The 23,235-nt window shown below is 42.0% G+C and overlaps 1 protein-coding gene across 3 annotated transcripts in view; it reads right to left on the minus strand.

Annotated features, from left to right (window-relative positions):
• The window catches only part of LOC104683378 (contactin-3), a 96,564-nt gene that overhangs the window by 41,973 nt on the left and 31,356 nt on the right, over positions 1–23,235 (minus strand). For 2 of the 3 annotated variants that reach the window (XM_039558980.1, XM_039558981.1), the window contains one exon: positions 6,589–6,684. The exons of the other annotated variant lie outside the window; for it this stretch is intronic. In XM_039558980.1, coding sequence (XP_039414914.1) covers positions 6,589–6,684 — 96 coding nt within the window. The remainder of the gene's footprint in view (positions 1–6,588; positions 6,685–23,235) is intronic. 3 annotated transcript variants of the gene reach the window in all.

Raw genomic sequence — 23,235 nt, forward strand, 5'->3', positions numbered from 1 at the left:
CATGCAACTTCTGTGTATGGAACAGCCCAGAACAATGAGAGCAGCTTGAGACACACACACAGTATCTTGCAATTTCAATCTACTCATTTAATGAGAATATTGAAATGTTTCAGCTGAAGTTGCAAGGTTCCTACTTCAGGCTAAAACCTAATTTTCATTTTTAAATGGAATAGGGTAAGAGTCCACTCGTTTTTCTGATTTTGGAATGAGCTTCAGTTTGATGTAAAAACAGATGCAATTCTCCAAACGTGGTAAATTGTATTTTCCTCTCCTGTCCCCCAGCCTACAGCACAGCCACAGAACTGGCCAAGAGGTGACTGCACACACAGATCTGTCACCTGTGCTCAGGTGCCACAGGGATGTCAAACAGCCCTAAAGGTCACCTGTTCCCTACACTTAAGAACTGGTGGAGCTTTTCCAAGCCCTTAGAGCAGCGTCAAAAGCAACGCTCACCACAGTACTTAAAGCACCCACATTTCTAAGCTCATCCCTGGGAAGCAGATGTTCCAGACTGGCAGCTGATCTCTTTATTAACACCAAACCCTCTCATGGTAAGTCCAACTCCACCGAGCACATTCCCTGGAGAAGGGCTCAGCACATGGCCCTGCCTGCTGGAAAGGGACCATTAGCCAGGGGCAGCTTTCACACTGAACACAACCTTTTAATAGCAAACTGCTCCTCAGCTGGCAGGTTAAATGTTCCTTGGTGCTCCCAAGGAAGCCCAGATGTTAATGAGAGTCTGACAAAAAGGCTCTGCTGCAGTTGGGTTCCAGTGCTGAATAAAAAACTCCATTTCGCCTCCCCTGGAGCCGTGCGGGAGGGGGATGGGTTCGTCCCTCTTTATCACATTTCTGCACTAATTGCTCCAGACTTGCTGTGTCATTCCAAGTGTCCTGGCTCTCAGCACACTGTTCCCACTCTGGAAGTAGGCAGAAAAGTAAGAAAGTGCTTTAGGAAGCAATATGTAAATACATCCCCATTAGCCATATCCACTGCAAGTGACAAATTGTTCTTTTAATCACCTCCCTAGAACTTTACATTTAATTGCTGAGAGCATTTCCAGAACTCTGTTGTGCTTTTTCAATTGCTGGAAGTATTTTAAATTGCTTCCTGCCTATAATAATTTTGAGGCTAAAAAGGTGATAGTTTAGTTTATTGCTGAACTAAAATAAATCTGATTTCTTGTGAATGTTAAATATTAAGCACATAAACGAAGGGAAAGTAATGGAAATACCCAGGAGTCAATTTTCAAAGTAAAGCACCGATATTTATACATGGAAGCAGTAATTAGTGACACTTTCATTTGGTACTCTTGCACTCTTTTAGGAGCAGGTACACGATAAGTCCTTGTGAAAAACAAAAATTCCTTTCAGCACTCTTGTTCCGAGTGCTGGGATCAGCTGGGATTGTGTGCTGGGACTGCAGCCATCTCCCTCCTGCCTCTTCCTAATCAATTATCTTGTTTCCAGAGAAAAAACCCAAATATTTTAGTAGGGAAGATAATAAAGAGCAGGAGGAGAAATACCCCACAGTCACAACTTAGGGACAAAAAGAAACTTGGTGGAGAGCCAAATGCAGTTATTTTCTCAAATTTCCTCCTCTTTTCCCCAAGGCATAACTGAGATACCTGGGACTGGGTAAGTGAAAAGGTTCAACCTGAATTTTTTTTCTTGCAATTTGGTTCTTCCTGATCTACCTCTCCCCTTCTTTCCATCCCCCCCCCCCCCATTCTTCCAAGAGATACCCCACAACAGAACATGGAGTTAAAGAGTTCTGTCAGATTTTGGGGTAAGAAACCGCTGAAAGCTTCTTAGGTCAGTTATACACTTCCATGTCAGCTTAAAAACATCCACTATGAAGTAACTGAAGATGATGCACAAATATATAAATAAGATATATTAATTTCAGCCTGGATTACCTCAGCCTGGAACAAAGCTTTATCAAAAGAAAAAAGTGATTCAGAAAGGCTGCATCTGACAAAGTGCATAGCAGAGTGTCTCAGCAGCACTGGTTTGGTACTGGTGGTGAAAATAATGCTCTGGCAGATAGAAATCACTGGAAAATCCAGCTGGGAACATGTATTATTTTCCCTCATATGGACAAATGTAAGCGTCTCTTAGGTACCATTTGATTTCAAACTGACAGCTGAAATTTGTGCAGATGACGATGATGACACCAGCAGGACTATTGAAAAATATGTTTTTAAATAAAAATGCCATTTCTCCTTGGCAGACTGAAACAGCTCAAGAACACTATGGAACCATTTTTAAGGCCATTGCTCTTCCAATATTCAAGGTACCACTCTTCTTAAAATACATTTGTGTGCAAAAACCTCTGCAAGCGTGATTTATTGCTCAGGCCCAGATGTGTGTCATCCACAACGTGCAACAAAAGCAGAAAGCAAAGGTGCAAACCCAGGGTGGTTTTCACCTCCTGAAAGGGGAGTTTAGATGGGATATTAGGAAGAAATTCTTTACTTAGGGTGGGCAGGCCCTGGCACAGGGTGCCCAGAGCAGCTGGGGCTGCTCCATCCCTGGCAGTGTCCAAGGCCAGGCTGGCTGGGGCTTGGAGCAGCCTGGGACAGTGGAAGGTGTCCCTGCCCATGGCTGGCGGTGGGATGAGATCTTTAAGGTCTCTTCCAACCCAAGCCTTTCCACACCACACTGATGTGCAGTAGGAAAGAAATCATCACATTCTGGAGTTCCAACTGTTTAACTTTGCTTTGCTTTAAAGGCATGAAATGTTTCCAAAGCCAAATATGTAAAATTTATTTAACTTATAGTTAAATTAAAAAAACAATGAAAAACAGCACATTGCTATTCAAGAGTTCCAGAAGAGAAGCAATCAGAGCATCCAGATATTTCTGGCATCTGAGACTCTTCCCATGCCATGTTATTCATGAAGGAGAGCCCTGCTGGAACTTGCAGGTCTCCGAACGGCAATACAAGAGACATGAGCAAAAATTTGCAAGTCTAAACACTCGTTTGGAACAGACATGACATTATTCAGTGAAGGATTTGTCACAGCAAACACTGAGCAAAAAATTGGGATCTATTTTTCCATGATCTAATATTATTTCCTATCAGCATGTCACAACTCTGACACAATATGCTGCGAGCTGAATTGATCCCTGTCCTTCAAATCCAGTCTCACTTATGGATTAAGCCCACATTTATCAGGGAATGATATGAAGAGGGAGGACATGTTCTTGCTGCATTATCCATGTGGGAACATCCCTGCCATACTGCATGAAACAGGAACACGGAGCACACAAGGCTAATTAGGAATTTAAGACAAGCAGAATTTCCTTGCAATTTCCAACCGACAGCTCGTCAGCTCCACAAAATTCCTGTTATTTATTTAAGTTCTCCTGGGTTATGGTCACATTCCCCATGGGAATAACGCAGCAGGAAGTACAGCAATGTAAAACTAATGTTGAGTTTTTCCAGGCAAACCAAAATTTGTTGAAATGTTCAAATAACCATCAAGCAAATCTTCACTTGTACCATTACAAGCCATCCTTTTCTCTGTATATAAAGCAGCTTTAAACCACCCCAGATAACACAAAAGGACTATGCCTCATTGCCTCCTCCTCTCTCGAAGAGCAGAAATACCTCATAAATCCAAAATCAATGCCAGATGAGGAAAACTGGCTGTACTAAACAAATATAAATCCCAATATATAGAAACAGAAATAACAGCTGAAGACAAGCTACACAATAATCACAGTACAGTACAGTAGTAACAGGAGGTAAAACCCTACAGGAACTTGCAGATTTGCTTTACTGAGGGCTTTGTCACTTGTTAGATACCAATTCTGGAACAAAATCAATAGCAGAGAAAAATCATTTTTAGATCTCCATATGTCTAGCCTTTTCCATTCTTGGCAGAATGGGCAAAAATTAGCATCACATGAATGTTTTTTAACCAGCTGCACATCAACTGTGTCCAACATTAAGTTTTGGGTATTGAACTGTTTGTTGGATTGACAGCCCTTTAAAACCCTTAAAGATGCAACAGTAACACAGTAAAAAGTCAAAATATCTGTAGAGATTTCAGTGCAATTTAAAGGTTGTAACAACTGGAGAAGTAGCAGACCCACATAAATCCATTTTTGATGTTATTTTACCTTTTGAGTATGTGGGTCAGATGATTTACTGGTTTTTTTGTGGCAAAAAAGGGGGATTTTAACAGACTAGATGGGATATTAGGATGAAATTCTTTACCATGAGGGTGGGGAGGCCCTGGCACAGGGTGCCCAGAGAAGGTTAACAAGTTCCCTGCCACAGAATTAAAAGATCCAGAAGCATGGCCATGCAGAACGATGACAGATGACCATCTTAATTATCCAAACATCACTGCTCAATTATGATACAACTTGGAATATCTGACATTAAAACCAGGCTGGATCAGAAAAATATTTGGGGGAGGGAATGTCTTCACGCTCAAAGCCGGTCATTTACCAAATCTTCATTCAGTAAATCCCAACCAGGGCTGCTTGGAAAGGGAATGTCAAAGGGGAAATGTGCTAGCTCTAAATAAAGTATTGGAGTGGTTTGTGATTCGTAAATGGAGTTCTATTGTTGGTTTAAATGCTGGATGTGCACACCCCCATGGAGCTGGAACTGCACACTCCGAAAGGACAAAACCACTGCTAACTGCACAAATAATTTGCTCCCTGTTGAAAAGGGACATTCATATGACTTATGTAAATATCTGTGCCTAAGATATGCAAGGAAGAAAATATGATAAATTGTAGAAGGGAAGCAATTTTCTTTTTCCACACTAAGAACTTTGGGGATGAACACTGGTGTCTATTGTAACTGGAATGCTGTACAGGGAGGAATAATCACTATTTAATCAAGTCTCTTCTTGCAAACTCCTTACAGAGAATGCAAGAAATAAGTGCAATTAAGTTAGCCAGATCTTAGAAACTGCACAACATGCCAGAAAACAAAAGCAGAGTATTTTGGGGGCTAGAGGGGGAGAGGAAACAAGCTGGTGGAGAAGGCTTTTAGAATTAGCAGTGTGTGGAATTGTTAGCTCAGCGCGATAAATACAGAATCAAAGTTAAAAAAAAAAAGTCAGATCACTGATCTGGAAAGGGCTGAACATCCCTCAGGCCAGGTCAGCTGTTCCTAAACCATCCCTGCTCTTCCTAACAAACTACTTCTGCTTTCTGGCTGGATGTTTTATCCCAGACTTCCTGCCCTGCATCCTGCCCTGTCAGACCCAGGGGACCGGCATGTTTGATGTCACCCTGCTACAGCTTTATTTCAGGGAAGAAAGGAGGAGAGGGATTTTTTTCCACCTTGTTCCATGTGTCCTGAAAACTTTAACAGTTAATCCTCCAACTCTCAGACAAAGCCAAGGATCTGAAGTAATTCTGGTACCAGTTCTCAATCCCATTTGGTAATTCTGGGAGCGCTCAGCTCTGGTTTTTGCATGAACCACAATTAGTGTGGGGGTGTCAATCACCTCCCATCTGCTGCCTGCAAAAGGAATTCTCACCTCTTCCAACCACTGTTCTCAGCAACATGAGCATGTTTGGCATCACCTCCTGTTCCACACCTCAAACCTTGCCTGAGTCAGGCAGAGCTGTCTCAGCTTGGCCATCACCTCTGGGTGTAAACCCACACACAGGACACAGCTGTAAGAACAGCTGGGGGAGATGCAGACTTTGGGCTGCATCTAGAAGCAAAATTTAATCATTCTAATTCTTACAGATAGCTGGGAGAATGACCCATTTTCTCAGATGCTGAAAGACAAAGCTGTTGTAAGGCTATAAAGATGATTTAAGAGTATGTATCAGTTTAGAGGGAAAAAAATTCTGCAAGCTCAGACAGTTGTAAAATTGCCACTTTATGGCTGTGTCTGCTTGGACTCTGCCAAATTTATGAGGCCACAATACCTATATTATTGAATATAATGTCTAGCTTCTACTACCTTGTCTTTGCAATCAAATCTAATGTTTAACATCACAGCCCTTCAATAATGGCACTCCATATCAATTACAAACAATAAAACCAGTTCATTTCAAATATGACTTGAGGCTCAATAGCAATTAGTCAAAGGCTGAAGATGCAGAATGTGGGATGAAATGTACTTGCAACTTTTGGTCCACCAAGAATCCATCTATCCACTTTTCTCATCCCCTCAGTACAGCAGTGGTTTAAATTACACAGCATCATTCCATCACATCACAGAATGTCTTGACTGCAAGAACACGGGCAGACACCAGCACTGCTAAAGACAACAATCTCCTCTCTGCAATTGTCTGCTCACAGGAAAAACTGGATTCATTGAGGCTCAGCAGTTGTGAAATTGGGCAGAATCTAACTCCAGAAGATACTCCATTAATTACAGGAAATACCATAAAAATCAGACACATTAAGCGCACAGAAATTCCTAGGAACTAGAAAGGCAATTTAAGATAAAAGTAAATCCTCTTAAATACTTCCCTCCCCCTCCTCTGTTTTTGGCTCCTTTCTCCTTTCAGTTACTTCAGAACCCAGATTTCACTCTTGCTCCGCTCTTTGGCATTTCCAGGGACCTTGCCCAGCCCCATCAGCCCCGAGGGTCCCTTACCTCCTGCCCGGGGGGGTGTCCCACAGAGCAGCACGACCCCCTGGCCCTCCCGCACCGACACCGCGCTCCTCATCTTCATCCTGGAGTTCTCCCCATCTGCGAGGGAAACAGAGGTGAGCTGGGTATCAGCAAACAGGGAACATCAACAGGACACTCACATTCTCAAATGCCCTTCTCTTAGCATGCAACCAAACCCAGCAAGTTCAGTGCAGCGGCTGCAGTAGAAAAGGCTGCTCAGCACGAGGGAGGATGACAGAATCAGGGCTGAAGGGAACTAATCTGCAGCGAGATAACTGAACAGATCCCGTGGCTAATTTTGTTCTTATGCCTGGCTTCTGCTACCCTGATTTTGATACCCAAAAAGGAGCCAATGAGCGGGACTTAAAAATAGGTCCTGAAGCCACTGTTTCGCTGGAAATTAAGGTTATGATGAAAACAGCATCAAGATCCTCCTGAGCTCCCCTACCCAACTGTAAAATAACATTAATAACAACTATTCAGAAAACAGACATGGATCTTTTCAACGGGAAAGGAACCTCCTGGACCATACTCCTGCAGGAGAATCCCCTGGAACATCCCTAAGCCACGGCTTTGCACCTCAGTGCGCTGACCCAGTGCTCTGCTCTTGACTTTGGGATTATTTTAAGCTGTGTAAGGAATCACAGGATACCCTGAGTTGGAAGGGATCCACAAAGATTATGGAGTCCATCTCTGGCCTTGCACAGGATACCCCAAAAATCACACACAGCATTGTCCAGACACTTCTTGGGGGGAAAAAAATGCTTCAGAGTATCCATAAATGCAAATATTTTATCATAAGTTTATACTGGCTTTCCCTCTAGCTGGTGAGTCAAGACCCAAGAAAAGAGCCTCATTACACCCTTAAACTAAGCTAAAAATAACATGCCATACAAACCAAGATCGAATTCCTACACTAACAAAGGCTTTTCCATAAATAAACCACGTATTTTCCCATAACAGAACAGAAGGCAATTTAAAAAAACACCTCATATTTGTTTATAACCTTGTATAGGACACTAAACTAAGGCAGTCTTTAAATAAGGCTGTCTTTTATAACCAAGCATCATAGAAGTAGTGAGTTGACCAACAGTAGCTATTTCCTCAAAATATAGCATTTTTTGTTACTGCAAAGCAACAGTTGTTACAGTGAGAACACAGAGTAAGAGCCATTAGAATTTCAATGCTTCCTTTAAAAAAATGCTGCAGTAAGAGCGTGTTGTACAATCCTTGGTTAGTGCACACGAAGTTCACAGGAATGTTTCTTAGAAGGGCTGTTTTCAGCTTTCCAAGTGAATTTCCGCGCAGGTGTCCTCAGAATAAATTCAGATCCTTTTGCCGGACATGATGTAGAAGTCACACACAACCACAGCCAAACTGATTTCACTCCAAGGTCAAAACAACACAGCCTTAAATTATTATTTCAGGCCTTTAAAGCATCTTACTCTTTCCACCATAACATTATACATTCACCAGCTGCCCCAACACCATTCCCCAGAGCCATGGAAGGAAAAACCAGCAGCTGACAGCACCTCAGAGAACACACACTGCTCTGTTTCAGGATGAATCACCAAAAGAATTAGTATTTTACATATAGAATTAATTTAGACCACATTTTGCCCTCTTACATCACAACCATCACAACCTTAAATTTTAAGTAATACAATTTCCATAATTGAAATTGGTTTTTAAGCCCATGTGTTCATTTACTGCAACTGAAGACCTTCAGAACCTTCCTTGTCTTTGTATTGTCCAAGAAATTGTTTGGGCAGGATGGGATTGGGCCGCGAGCACCTTGGGAAGGGATGTGGGACACGCTGAAGGATTGGGAAGGCACATCCTCATCATCCCAGAGGTACCTGGTGAGGACACACCACAGCTCTGCAATGTTGTAAAAATTGAAATTATTAATCCCTGATTGCAAGTGAAGACTGTCGTCACAGAAAAGCAGCTTTTGGGGAAACAGGAAGCAACGCAAACCCATCTGAAAATGGAGAATATGAGCCATGCTACAATAAAAGAATCATTTTTCACAAATGAGCAGGAAGCTCCCCACCCCCTTCTAGAGCAGCTCAAGGACCAGACTCATCACACAGATGCAACGTACCATCACTCAATTTCTCTGTAAACTTCTATATTCTCTTTACACAGTGTCTGGCACGGCTTTGAACACAATGAGAAATCAACATGCAAAACAGGAGCAGGATTCTTTATTAGCATTACACAAATAAGTCCCAATCTCTGACCTTGGAGAGCACTGGCTGCTTATAAACAAAATGCTGCTCTGATTTTCAGGTGTTTCTGCAGCATATTCAGAGGACTGAAGGTCAAAGCCAGGCATGTTTGGAAGTGTATCAAGAGCGATTGTTTATCCTTGGGCTTCTTTGTCAGGTTTTTTTAATAAAGCCACAATTCCAAGCACAATAACACCAGGGAGCAGAGCTGTATCTTCTAACAAAACTAGTTATTACATGAACTCATTGGGAAGGGACATTAAGTTCCCTGAAAACTGACAGGGTAAATAAAATACCTTAAAAGGTGGACTAATAATGGCAAAGCTTGTTTATTTGTACAGATTGAACTGTATCCCTGAAATCAGAGGCTCTTATCCTGCTGAAATGTCTCAATAGATAAAACATAACTGGAAACAAAGACCAGAGATCAGGACAGAAGATGGTTTTGAGGAGCGGTGAGTCAGACCAGGACTCATTTTTCAGCACCCATGGGATGACAATATCCCATTGTTCAGTGAAAGAAAAGGGCAGAAACACAAAGTATTTCTGCATTTTATCTGCTGGACTAAACACTGGCTTATTCATCGTCAGCTTTTTAAAACTCTCTCAAACTGGTCACCAAACTGAAGTGCTTTCATTAGTTTCTCTTGCCTTAATCTTTTCACCTCTTCCTTGTATTTATTACCCCTCACTTCTAATCTCCTTTCATCTGAAATGCAAGGATTCATGGACAAAATGAACACCTTAATTACTTAACCCTACCAGGCAAAGGCTCTAATCCTGCCACTGCAAATATTTTGGTAAAAGTGTTACAAAAATCCTAACTACAAGGGGAAAAAAAATCCAACATAAAAACCAATCTAGAACTGTAATTTGCAAATTAAATGCTTTTATTGCCTTTTTATAGTTTGCCATATAGAAGAACATTTAAAATTAGCAACTAAGGCTTTCTGATTCCTGAAACAGCACTTTCTTCTCCTTTCCCCTGCTAATACATGTATTTGCCTCATTGCTTTAGTACCAAGTACATAAAGTTGATACAACTGAAATACACGCGCCATGGCAATAAAATGGAGAAAAAACCCCACAATTCAGCTTTGTTGAAAGGTCTTTAATTCTGCCCAAAGTGAGAATTAACACGACGAGTTCCTGCCCATAGAAACAACGATGTGAAAACTGCATATTCCACTGGCTTCTCTCCTGTTTAATAAGCCAAGTTTTCAGTCTCAAGCACTGAGACTTGAAGTTGTGAGAAAGATTCCAAGATGTGCAGTGACAGTGATGTGAGTATGAAACCTGGAACAGCTGCTCTGTGCATCAGGAACAGCAACATTTAAACACTCCTGTGATACCCAGGACAATTAAAAGACATGGATTTGTGGATTCATGAGGGGAAAACATGACCTGAAGCACCTCTGTAAGGTAAAACAGATTGAAAACAGTGACGTTTTTATAAAAGAACAGAAATGAACTCATCTGCAGAGCGTGCTGAGCACATTCACTGCCAGCACCTTCCAGATGTTTCTGGTTGCTGCGATCTCGTCTGTTTAAGAAGGGATGGGGCAAGATCACATCAACTACTACAGCCATGCTTTGAAAAGACACAGAACATCATGCCGTGAAAAATTCAGAGAATTTCTGATGACAAAGCTGCTCCACACACACAACTGCTGGCTTGTGGCAATGCTGAGTTATGTCGTATTTTGTCAAACCTGTGTGATCTTTCACTCCCAGACACAAATTTTGTACAAAGGAACTTCATAGGATTTGCAGACACTGCTAGAAAATTACACCAAATCCTGTTTATTGTTTTTAGGTAACACACAGAACACATTCACTGTGAGAGGAGCAGGATTCAGTTTTCCAACTGATTTTTTTTTTTTTTAAATTCAGGTTTCCAAGTCTAGCATCACCCAAGCATCTTATTCCACTTATATCAATTGCTCCTTATTGTCAACACATGTTTATTAGCAATTCTACCGTGTTTTGAAAACCACAGAACAAGGATGCAAGCTCTACAAACATAACTGTCCCTTAATAGCCACGAAAATATTTATTGTATTGCTTCATCAGACTCATTGTTATTCAAAGGAGCAGAACTTGTTAAATATACTTTAGGTATAATTCTGTATTGGTAGGATGTTCAAGTGCCTAAATGAGTCAGGCAACCAAATCTAAGCTGTTTTCTTGAGTAGGTAATTCTGAAGTGGGGACTCTGATGTCAGCCCATAATGAAGCACTAATTCACAGCCCACTCGCCCTGGTAAAAGTCACATTATTAAAAAGAATGGAAATTCCACTCTCTCAGCTCTTAAGGGCAAATAACAGCCTCAGCACGCTGTAATAGCTATGCTGGTAATGAGAACTTCTGCAGAAAACAGACTGATTTGTTTCTTTAAAAAGAAAAAAAGAAACATCAACAACAATGCAACCCAACAAACTTCACCACCAGCCCCTAACTCACCTGTCTGCATGAGCAAACCTTCTTCCCCACCACCCTATACCCCAAAATTTGCTCTACCACGGCATTGCTGGCATCATGACTCTTGTATTTCTTTAGACAGACACTCAAAACTGAAGGTACGCTTTGCATAATTAATTCTCACCAGGATATTTGGGATACATGGCCTGTTAACCCCAACATACCACCTTGATAACACCACACCAGGGCTGCACATGAGCAAGTGAAAAACCTTCTGCTCCCATCCCAGGGCCTGGATGGAGCCTGAGAAAAATCACACTGAGGTAGGAATGAGGCATGAGACCAAAAATTATCTCTGTAATCAATTTCCGCTGGGCAGAGAGAGAGGATAAAAATATTCACAGTGCAGGAGTGAACATTACTCAAATCAGGCAAAGAGTGGGGGTGATTTGTCACTGGAGGAGAGATTCAGAGGCTGCTGGAGAACCATCTCCAGGGTTTCACTTGGTTTCACAGGCTGGTGCTACAGGGAAGTCAGAGAACTCCACAACAACCTCTACAAAATCCCTTTCTGCTGTGCTGCAGGGCTGAACTTGCCTTTTCTGGGGCAGCATTTCCCTGCAGGAAGGTCCCAGCACAGGGGGTGACACAACACACTCTGCAGGGTGTTTTTAAACCCTCGCTGCAGGAACAGGAGCAGCTCTGGCCCCATCACTGTCCCTCTGCACCCCAGGAGCTGTAGCATCACTTCTCCACCCAAAGATCCTCCTTGTGCCCTCAAAGCTCCAGGAGAGGGCAAGCAAAACAACCTCCCACCCTCAAGGCTCATTTTACACCCAAAATGCCACTCAGACAACTTTTGAGTTTGACATATTGCCCCCACCTCTGCTCACACCAGCCCCACCAGCAGAGCCCACCTGAGCGTTGGTGCATCCACAGAAATGCTGCCAACAAAATGCAGCAAACCTCAGTGCAGAACGAGCAGGGCAGTGAGCAGACCCCGCAGGTTGTTTCCATCCCATGAAATGCTGAATATCTCACAGGTGAGTCCTGCTGGGATGAACAGGCTGCTGGAGCCAGGTGCAGTGAACGAGCAGCCAAGAGTACCAATAAAAACATCACAAACCTTTGAAACTCTTCCCCTCCCTGAGAATCAACTTGAGGTGCAGCAAAAAATGAAACAGGAAAGAATAAAATGCTCCTATACCAATTAAAGGAGACTAATTCAAAAGTCTGTGTTACATAAACACAACTAAGAAAAGCTATAAATAAATTGGCACAGATGTGTCAGGGTGTGGTGAACAGGAGATGCCAGCATGGGAAGAGGTAGAAGAATTTGCAATAATGGGGGAAAGATGGACAGAGAGGGATGAGGTGATCTGTGGGCCGTGTGTGCAACGGAGGGAAGAGACCAGAGACCACAGAGGGGGAAAAAAAAAAAAAAGTGGCAAAAGAATATTAATAGCATAAAAGTTGAGTCAACAGCCCATAAGCAGGGAGTATTTTTTTTTTTAAACACGCTCTTCACTGGCAAAAATGCACTGAAAGAACTGGGAAAAAAACCAAACCAAACCCTAACAGCACTACTAAGGAAAAGCATGTTTTGAAAGAAAAATGTTCTCCAATAGGCATTTCCAAAAATATGCCTTTCATAAATTTGTATTTCCTGGGAATTACCACTCAACTCCAGGCAAACACAGCCCTGAACAAAGCAGTTCAGGCAATTTGAGAAGTATCTCAGGAGGGAAGGATGTTTGCTCAAGGAAATTATCCTACAGCCGACTTCTCAGCTGCAACACAGATTTTCCCCCCCCCCCAACACTTTCCCAAAACAAACCCCAAGAACATCCCGACAGTCTACTAAGCACCAGCCCTCGTAAGCACAAAGCAGGTTTAGTGCTGAGGAACACCAGGCTATTCACATTTTAATAGTTAAACAGATGGCTAAAGCCCTGCCAGATCTACCTCTAATTATCTGAAGGTTTGTTTATTTATTAAATATGCAGCAGTGTTCCCAAAAAGCCTTTCCTGAATAAATAAATCAATGAAAACCATCCTACAACAGCTCGGTTTTAAAGCACTGGGAACATGCTGGTGACAATGGGATTCTTTTTTCCCTGCCACTGACTTCAAGTCCTGGATGTTTCCAGAGATGCCACCTTCCACAGAGAAATGGACAGATTCTGCCCCAAGTATTACAAAATAGTTCATCACCAGAAAGGATTCCTGGGATTTGGGTAACCAGGATCTGTCATTCCCTCATCTCAGCAGGTATGGAGCACCTGGCACAGATCCCTGCTTTGACTGGGAGCACGTGGGCCAGAACAGATGTGACAGTGACAAATAACAGATACAGCAGATGGAGAAATGTCCTGCCCACAGATGTCTGAGCCCAGCTGCTCTCCACACCTACAAACCACCAACTTGTGAGTCAGCAGAAAAATCCAGTGTTCACAGGCCTTCAAAATAGTTGTGTTCTCATCAAAATGTATGGCCTTACCTGGGCTGAGCAAAATAATATGAAGTATTGTATGTGCAGCGAAACAAGGCATCCCCCCATCCATGAGCTACAACAGTGGAATAACGTGCCAAGAATAAGATATCCAAGCTTAACCCATTGCTTACCTTGCCAGAATCACCTGTGCCATTCTCCATTCCAAAATCAGCTGGGTTTTACCTTCAGCTCCAGCTGCTGCCCAGTATTTTTAAGTGGACATGTTAAACACTGATGGACTTTTATTTTTTGTGTTTATTTTAATAATTCTCCTGTTTACTGCTTCTCAGCCTCACGTATGTTATGCCTCAACTCTTTAATAAAAGAGATACAAGGGAACCTGGAGAAGGTGACTATTTCTACATAACTAAATTCAACAACCCACTTGAAGCAAGCTGTAGAGAGGGTAAGGTGCAAGGATAGATTAATACTGTAACAAAAATAGTATTTACAGAGGAATTTAGAAGAAATTAAAACTTTTAATTCCATTATTGAAGTGAGGATGAAAAAGACAGAGGCAGAAATAAAAGTAATACACTTTCAGAGCACGCTTGCCTGGCTCATGCAGAGCAAGAACAGCTATTTCACTGTATTAACTATTCACATCACAATTTGAAGGAAGAGGTGGGTGAATTTTTGACAGAAAAAGTACCTCAGACTCAGTATCCTGAATACAGCATTTGGGACTGACATTAATTGCTCCTGTGAAGTTCAAACCTACCATTTCTGAATCAGGGATATAATGTGCTCTTCCCTGCGCTCCACTCCAACCCCAGCAGCATCTGAGTGAGCACCAGGATGTCACCACAGCAAAAAACAGGTTCTGGAAAACTGCTACAAACATTTATGACTAGAAATCTCTCGGGTTACTCGCTGGTATTAGACTACATTAACAGGCTCAGAAGGACAGCAGAGATAAGAAAAATGATCTATTTCTATCCCAGCACCGTACAGCAACACTGAAGTTGTGGCTTAATGGATGTTCAGGAGCACATCAAAGCAAACCAGAGGAGATTTTCCTCACTTCCTTCACAGCAGCAAGAAGTGGCTAAAGTAGATAGTCTGAAGTTCCTTCCTGACAGACTTCAGGGAACAAGAATGCAGTGAAAGGCATTTCTTACCCTGATGTCATTTGCAGCTGACATGCAAAATGGGTATTTTCTGTGGCAGATAAGCCAGAAAAAATGAAAGAAACCCTGCGTTACTGTGATGTGGACAGCGGAGATGTTTAAAACAATAGCGATTTACCAGGTTCACATAAAAATGCGAAAATGAAAATGACAACTTTATCTCTAGGAGACAGGCCATGGAAGAGTCCATGAGGCAGAATCATTTCTTCAGTGCTGAAGATGAAAGCCAAATGATGAAGTTCCCCAATAAAGTCACATCTCCAACCTGTGCAGAAGCACGAGCTGTTAATTAATGAATGAAAAGCAGAAAACCACTGCATAACCTAATCCAGTACTGTGCAAATATATGTATTACTCCCTCGTCCCTAATAAAATTAAAAGAACGCACTGAGGCTGCAAACTCAATTATTTTGAGGTAGAAAATGCCTTATTAAGGTTGCCTGAGACAACAAGTATTGGCAGAGGAACAAACCAAAAGCCCCCTCAGTGAGATTTCAGCACCGATGGCTGATGGTTCATACCAGAGCTTCCTGCTACTACAGCAGCCACTGTCTTGACTTACCTGGAAACCTCTTCAGTGCTGCTGAGTGTGTTTAATTGGTTTTCAAGAGCCTGAGTGCTCAGTGGAAGGTGTGAAGTTATTCTGCAGCCAGGGTGAGCTGCAGCAGGCACTGAACTCTGGCTGAGTGCCGTCTCCGTGCTCCTGGAGGGATGTTTGGAGAAACCAGAGGAGCAGTGGCCACCTGTAGTTGCTCCAACACACAGAGCTGGATCTGTGGCCGCTGTTCCACTGATCTTTAGTTGTTCTAAACAACTTCTCACACTTGTACTTCCCATCAGCAGCTCCCAGCAGCCTGCAAAGGCTCCTTGGTGCGGGGTGAAGGGATTCGGGAGCAGCTCCAGGAGACGCCGTGAGTGGCTCTTTGCAGGATGCTCCCTCTTGTCTGCCCATCACATCGTCACAGCACTTGATCCTGGTGGCATTTCTGAGGCAGGGCAGACCCAAAGGCTGCAGCCAGACAAACTCAAGTCAGAATGAGAACCAGAATGAACCGAGGCCAGTTGCAAAGCAGGGAAGGGCTAACACAAGGGTCACCCAGTAAAACTGTTGTGATACCCGTGAGACCAACACAGACGATCTCACAGCTCCTTCTGATCTCTCATCAGAGACAGACATGAATAACCTCTGGCACAGCTTATTTTCTCCAATCTAAGTACTGTAAGCACTACCTTTCATCCTACCAAAGCGCTTCTCCTGCCAGTGACAAGCCCTGGCTGATCAGCCCAGCCAGGGTGACAAATTCCACCTGCGGCAGTCAAGCCCAAGTTCCATTTGTGCTCTCACACATCCACTTCTGCCCCTCACAGCCTCTCTAAAACCACAACAGCCTTTTCAGGACGTGTGCTAGAGCTTCAGCCTGGTTACAAAACCTCTCTTTCAATATTAATCACTGCTCTGACCCAGATGTAATAGAGAGACATTTAAAACCCAATCAGTATAATCCCCATGCAGATAACAAATCCCATGTTTTGCTTTATGAAGGCAGGCACAATAATCGTTACACAATTAAACAAAGGGGTAAAGAGTTGACAAAATTGCATTTAGCCTGGCTCAGACTGAATTGGGATCTGATAGTGTCTGGAGAAAGAGCAGAAGACCTTTGCAAGCATGACTTGGAATAAATTAAATTCATTACACAAAGCAATGATTTGTGCTAAGAACTCACTATCTTGGATCCACTTGGTCACCGTCAACAGCGACAGATCAATGGCACTCAGGGTGTGTGGCACACAAGGACCACGCTGTGCCCACGTGCCTGGCTTTCAGCTGGGAGCCCTTTCCCAGCCTCTCCAGACACTGGGATGTGAGAAACCAATTCTACCCTTGCCAGGGAGTCAGTAAATACTAGAGTCTGGAAGGACGTTTAGGTCCCACAAGTTTAGAAACAAAGCTCCGACCTGCAATCACAAGACAAGTTGCTGTGTTTTTTGGTTTTGGGTTTTTGTTATTTTTTTTTTTCCACTAAAGAAAGATTTATTATGAGGAAAAAAGGTTTCTTGAAGAAATAAGATAGTAATTCCACTGAATCCCCATCAGGAAAGATAGGAGAAAAATAAGGGATGGATAAGATGCAATTGGCTTAAAGAGATGTCAAAGTTACTTTTAAATGGAAGCAAAAAAGAGTTACACAAAAAGATGAAAGAGTAAGTAAAAGCAGCATGTGTTATTAAGAGCTGAAATTACAAAATACTAAGGAGAAGAATGCTACATTTTGCTAGCCAAAGCAGCATAAAAAAATCTTCTGAAAAGAATCTGAAATAAAATCAGGAAGAGAGATGCAGTAAGAAATCAGAGGCTCAAAACCAGCTGAATGCAAAGGAGTGTTAACAACATAAGGAAACGCAAAATACTACTGTTAATATCAGATTATTAAAAATCAAAAGCATCATATCACACACTCATTTGATACCCAGGGAAGCCTCTGTCAAATCACACACAAGAGTTCAGCCAGCATATGAGAAGCTGTGGCAGTGCAGAACCAGCCTCAACACCCAATAAATCACTGGCTCATTTGATTTTTTAACTTAATTAGTGGGTAAAATAGCAATACGTACAGTGGAGGCAATCAATGCAATTCCAAGTCATTAGATGTGACAATGACAGTGAGTTCATCAAGGGAACCTGCACTCAGGGACATGATTCCTGCTGGGGCTGGAATCGATGTCCCCAGGCTCATTTCTGACCATCCTCTCTCAGCCCTCATTCCCAAAACCAGGAATCACTGTAACCACAGTCCACAAAGCACTGGCACTGCAGACATTCCCAGCAAGCTGAGGGGGTGGCTGGGGGTTTTCTGAAATGGTACCACTTGTGAATGACAAATGGCTGTGGACAGAACACTGGTTCACACTTAAGTTGATTGCCACACATCATTAGTATTTAAACCTGGCTTAGCTCGTTTTGGGTAAAGAGGTTTTGATTCGGTTATTTCCATTTCAGAAAACCATCTGTATAACATTTTTGTAAAAAAGCTGTAGAAATAAAAAGTGCTAAGAAAACAACTGAAGGCATTTGAAACACAAGTGGTAAGGAGAGCTTCTACCCAACCGGTGAGTTCATCTTCCCAGTCCATCCCCAAAAGCCAGTCCAAACAGATTATCCAGGAGCACTCTATTTTTTTTTTTTTTTGCTCTTCTTGCAAGCAAGAGAGCAAAAAGAAAACACAGGGATCATCTGAGCACATTAACCTCCCTGGAAGAGAAGGGAATGAGACAAGATCTTTAGAGAATTGCATTCTGTCTGCCTCCGCAGTAACGGCATTACACTTGAATGAAAGCAAAATTATGTGGAAGACTGTTAGTTTACTGAGGGGTCAAAGAGATGACAGCTGTGGCAGGAGGAGGCAAACCTTTAATATGCCATGATGGACCAATGTGCACATCCTTCAGTGGATGAATAAATGTGGCTGAACAAGAGATTACACCTGAGCAAGCAACAGCATAGATTAATAAATTCAGCATCAGACCATTCAACAACAGAGGCTGCAGGAGTGGAAAAAAAAAGCAACTCCGGAGAAGTACCTGAGTTCTGCTACTGCATTTATAGAAACAAATACAATCCCAGTGTTGCTGAGGAGAGTTTAATAGATTAAGACATGTATGTAAGGAGAAAACCCCCCAAAACACAGGGGGACCTCAAATCTTTTTGTTGGTATCTGAGCAGAACTGTTACATGACAGACGCTCCATGTGCAGACTGATCCCCAACCTAAGCCAAATTGCTCCTTGCAGGGTGATGTAATCCTCAAAAGTGTATCGTTAACTACGATTTAATAAAAAGTCATGGGCTGAAAAAATACAGTTTCATAAAAAAAGAGAGAAGACGTCTTGCTGCGCAGGGCTGAGAGAGGCAATAACAGGAAAATAAAATCAGGTACTGCATCTCTTCTCGTAAGTACAGAGAATTTCCTTGGTTATTAAATGAGACTCCCCACAACTCCCAGCCTGTGCTCTCTGTAACTACTCAGTGCCACTCTGTATGAGGAACAAGACATAAATACATAATCAATACAAGAATAGACACAAGCAATGCAGTGTAATAGGAGCAGCTCTCTAAGTTCCATTGCTTCAGTTTTAAGACGCCTACTTTGCTCTGCAATAAACATCAGAAAGCAAAATATGCAGGTTGGCAGCAAACTGGAGCTCTGAAAAAGTGTATTTAAAGTAAGGTGATACCTAGGGAAGACATTTAAATTGTTATTTGCAATCTCTCCATATTTATTGGGCTGCAGCCATGGGTTAATTCAGTCAAAGTTTACTGTGTATTTATAAATCCACAATATCAGAGTAACACTGTACATCACAAGACACCTGTGCTTGTTTCAGAATGACAGGAGCACTTAGGTTGGAAAAGACCTCCAAGACCATAGAGTCCAGCCATTCCCCAGCACTGCTGAGTCCCACTGAACCACATCCCTAAATCCACCACTACATGTCTTTCAGGTGACCTCAAAAGAAAGGACATCTGCTCTGCATTATTCGAAGAACAGCACCTTCAATAAGATAATATTGCCTAAAACCATGCCAGGGCACTCTACATCTAAAAAAAAAAAAAAAAAAAAGCAAAACAAACCTACATCTACTACATGATGAAGTCAAATTCTCTCAGCCACCCAGCCAAGCTTTCCTTTATCTCAAGTCCTCATCAAACGCCTTTTAGCAATGCCCTTTTTTTCTACAGCACAACTTGGTGCTGTAAGACACATTCCAAATTGGCATTCTAAATCTTTATTTCTAAATCTTTATTTCTTTATTTATTGAGGAGGCTCCACACCCAGTGGCTTTATGAGCCATGAAGGGTGGGGTAGGACACAGCACAGATATGTTTCTGTTGACTGGAACAATTTTCATGTTTGATTTTTTCTTTTATTGAGTTGCAAAACTACAGCTGAAAGATCAAAGCATTCAATTCCTACTGAACATTCCTATTAACTTCAATGGGCTTTAGATCAGGCCCTTAATGGGGTATTAATGTAATGTAAACATTTTTAAGTATTATCTTAATATTATCAGTCGCATGTTAAATGTGCTAACAAGACCCCATTAGGGTAATTCTGACAAACAAATCAAGGCCTGAAATACTTTCCTTAGCAAGGACTTGCTTTGATTTTTCAGTGAATATAAGCTCGGTTTTCCCAAATAATCCATATTCCAGAGTTTTAAGAATAGTCCTGCAACGCAAAAATCCTAAGGAACATCATTACTTTTCTTAAACATAGAAACCAAGCACACACAAGAAAGAATTAAAGTATTTTTCGTTTAGAGCTTTACCAGGTGAGGGGAGCTGTGCAGGAAATGCCAAAATTTTTAGTTATTTATAAATACTTTTTACAGAAATGAAGCCAGCACTTCATAAGGCTCTGGTTAAAAATATTTCAGAATTTAGGCATAACACCTAAAAATATAAAGATATAAAATCACACTGGCATCCATTGTGTCCCTTGTACTTCAGAAACGTCTTACATTAATCAAGTCAAATCAACTGAAGTATTTCATATGAAAAAAGACGCAGAGAGATAAAGCAACAGCTGCTTTTTTCAATCTCATTGAATGCCTTGAGCCAACCAGCAGCTGCCCCTCACTGAGGGTGTGCAGCCTCTTGTATGAACAGGTTTTGTGTTGTGATCCCTGGGATACTGACGGCTCAAGGACCAGGATTCTCCCAGTTCTGCACCATGGACCAACAGGGAGAAGGGCTGGACACAAAGCTGGGAGCCAGCACAGCTCCTGCCCAAAACTCAGCCTTCTCCTAAGAGATTCCAAGCTCCGTGAAGAGCAAAATCATGGCAAGGCACGACTCACCTCAGCTCAAAGCAGCATTTTTCCCAAGTTATAGAAATCATAATGCTACAGATCATTACATCTGTATTTCTGGATGAGCATGTAGGTTGGCCTAAACTTTTTGGAGGAGTTAAGCTCACGCAACATCCTAAAACAGCACTTAAGTTTCAGACCTCGTGAAGAAACTACACAGAAAAACTACGTCATAAATAGCTTTGGGAGGAAAAAAAAGTATTTTTTTAGCTCTCTATTTCTTGCTTCAAAATATTCTTTCCCTTATATTCTATGCCAGAAAGTCTCTGCTCTCTCCTTGCCACACTCCTCTCCTTCACAAGCTATTCATGCACAAGCTTTGAAAGACAGTAAGAGACAAGCAGATCTACATCAAGAAAATAAAGAGAGATAAGGTTGCTATGGGAATAAGAAGACAAAAACTGTTACTTAATCCAACATAAAAAGGATGGGAACTGGAAAGAGCTCAGATGGAATTGAAACTGTCATCCCAACCAATGAGGTTATGATCTGAAACAACTGCTTTTTCTCCCTCATTTCCTCTCTGCTTTTATGTAATTTCATTTTCTCGTCAGAATCTCTTTACAGAATACAATACTTCATATTAAGATTCAAAAAACTTTAAAAAATGAATTAGAAGTAATATTTTCCAATATGTTGCTCACTACTGTCACTCACTTGGCAAACTCTTGTAAAAGCTGAAATTTGTCCCCTCTGCAGCAATGTAGATGGAGATCTGAAACTGGAAATGAACCTTTAGATTTTCTATATGAATTATGTATAAAAAAATAGATTCAGCCCTGTAATTGTCTTACTTTTAACTACAGTCTATGGCCTACAGTAAAGTTTTACATAGGCTAGTAAGCAAATTCAGGTTTAGGGTTTTTCTACAGCTGCAATCAAAGGCAATTCTTACAAATTCTGCAGGCAGAAGGAACTGTCACACACCCCCTCTCCCCAGAAAGTCCAGGCACCATTACTGTCAGTAGTTTATCTCAGAAAACACTGTCTCTTATCGCTGCCTGCTGGAATCGCTTCCCAGCCAGCACAAAACATCATGGAAAGGAATGAACCTGTCCTATTTTCAAGTTGTTGATACAGGATAAATGTTTCTTCTCATTTTGAAAAACGTTAGGGAGAATGTCTTTCCTTCCACTCCACACCCCCTGAGCTGCCCTGACTCACTGAATACAGAGCCATATAACCTCCCTACACAGAAAACTTAAAAATGAGAAATAGCATGAAACCTTAAAATTCCCAATTCACAAAGTGTCTACCAGAGGATGATCTCTGGCAATATAAAGACTGGATATGATCTGGAATGAACGAGCTAAAAACTTTTCTTGAACATGCAGCACAGTTTGGAAGAGGAATTCTTATTTGCACCTTATTTCTTCCAAGCTATGCCCATTATCTCCAGTATCAAAATCTGCCATTCAGGTGTTTACCAACAGTGAGATCTTTATGTGCCACCTCTGAGGTACAGCAGAAGCCTTAACCGAATCAAACATCAAACTATCTGAGGATTTTCTTTATTGCTTTCAGAGTCATAAACAGCTGCACAAGGAATCAGGATAAAATGCACACTAATTACCCTTGACTATGCAAATAAAGCTATTTTTAATTCAGGTTTAAACCATTTTCAAGTTCTCATTACACAACAACTGCCAAAGGCAAGGGAACGCTGTGTTTCCCTTTGCTTCTTGCTGCATGCAGAGCACCTCGAGTTGCACCAAATTATTTTGCAAAGCAGGTGCAAGGTGTGACTTTGCAGCTCACTGGAGGCACAGTCTGTGAGGGTGGAGTGGCAGCTCTGGAGTCGCAAAATCTTCTGCCAATTTCAAACAGGATCCTGACATACTCTGCTGTCTCTGCTGAACAAAAGCGATACTAATTCCTCACACGTTACTTTTTACCAAAACGACACTTCTGAGAGATAGGAACAAACCCTGTTGTGTATTTAGGACAATGTGGCAAGTCTCAGTTTTGGGGCTCTTTTCACCCAGACCCTGGGGATCACACAAAAATTTCCAAAGTGCCATGAGGCTTTTCCCAGGCAATTTAGATGGAAACCTGTGTCATGTGCACAAGCTCACAGCCACCACAATCAAAGCCGGGTCTCCTCAGAACGCCTGGAATTGTGCTGTTCCATGTTTCTGTGTCCCTGCCTGTGACAAGAGGTGGGACTAAACGATCTTTAAGGTCTCTTCCAACCCAAACCATTCTCATTTTACACCACAGGGAAACACCCGGTTGGCTTCAGTATGGAATTCCTTGATTTGTATCACTGTACAAGGTCACTCCACACCCCCCTTCTTCACTAAGGCCTTCTGGTCCCCTACGCTGAGTAAAATACTACAAATACTCGTAGTGGCTGCTTCAAATAAAGTGGTCTCTAGGCTCAAATGTTTCTCCACTCAGTTCCTCAACATCTGACCCCCAACTATGCAGAAATAAAGGACAGCCAAGCACAAACACATTTATGTGCCATCTTCTG

The sequence above is a fragment of the Corvus cornix genome, chromosome 12, assembly GCF_000738735.6.
Source record: "Corvus cornix cornix isolate S_Up_H32 chromosome 12, ASM73873v5, whole genome shotgun sequence".
Taxonomy (NCBI): domain Eukaryota; kingdom Metazoa; phylum Chordata; class Aves; order Passeriformes; family Corvidae; genus Corvus; species Corvus cornix.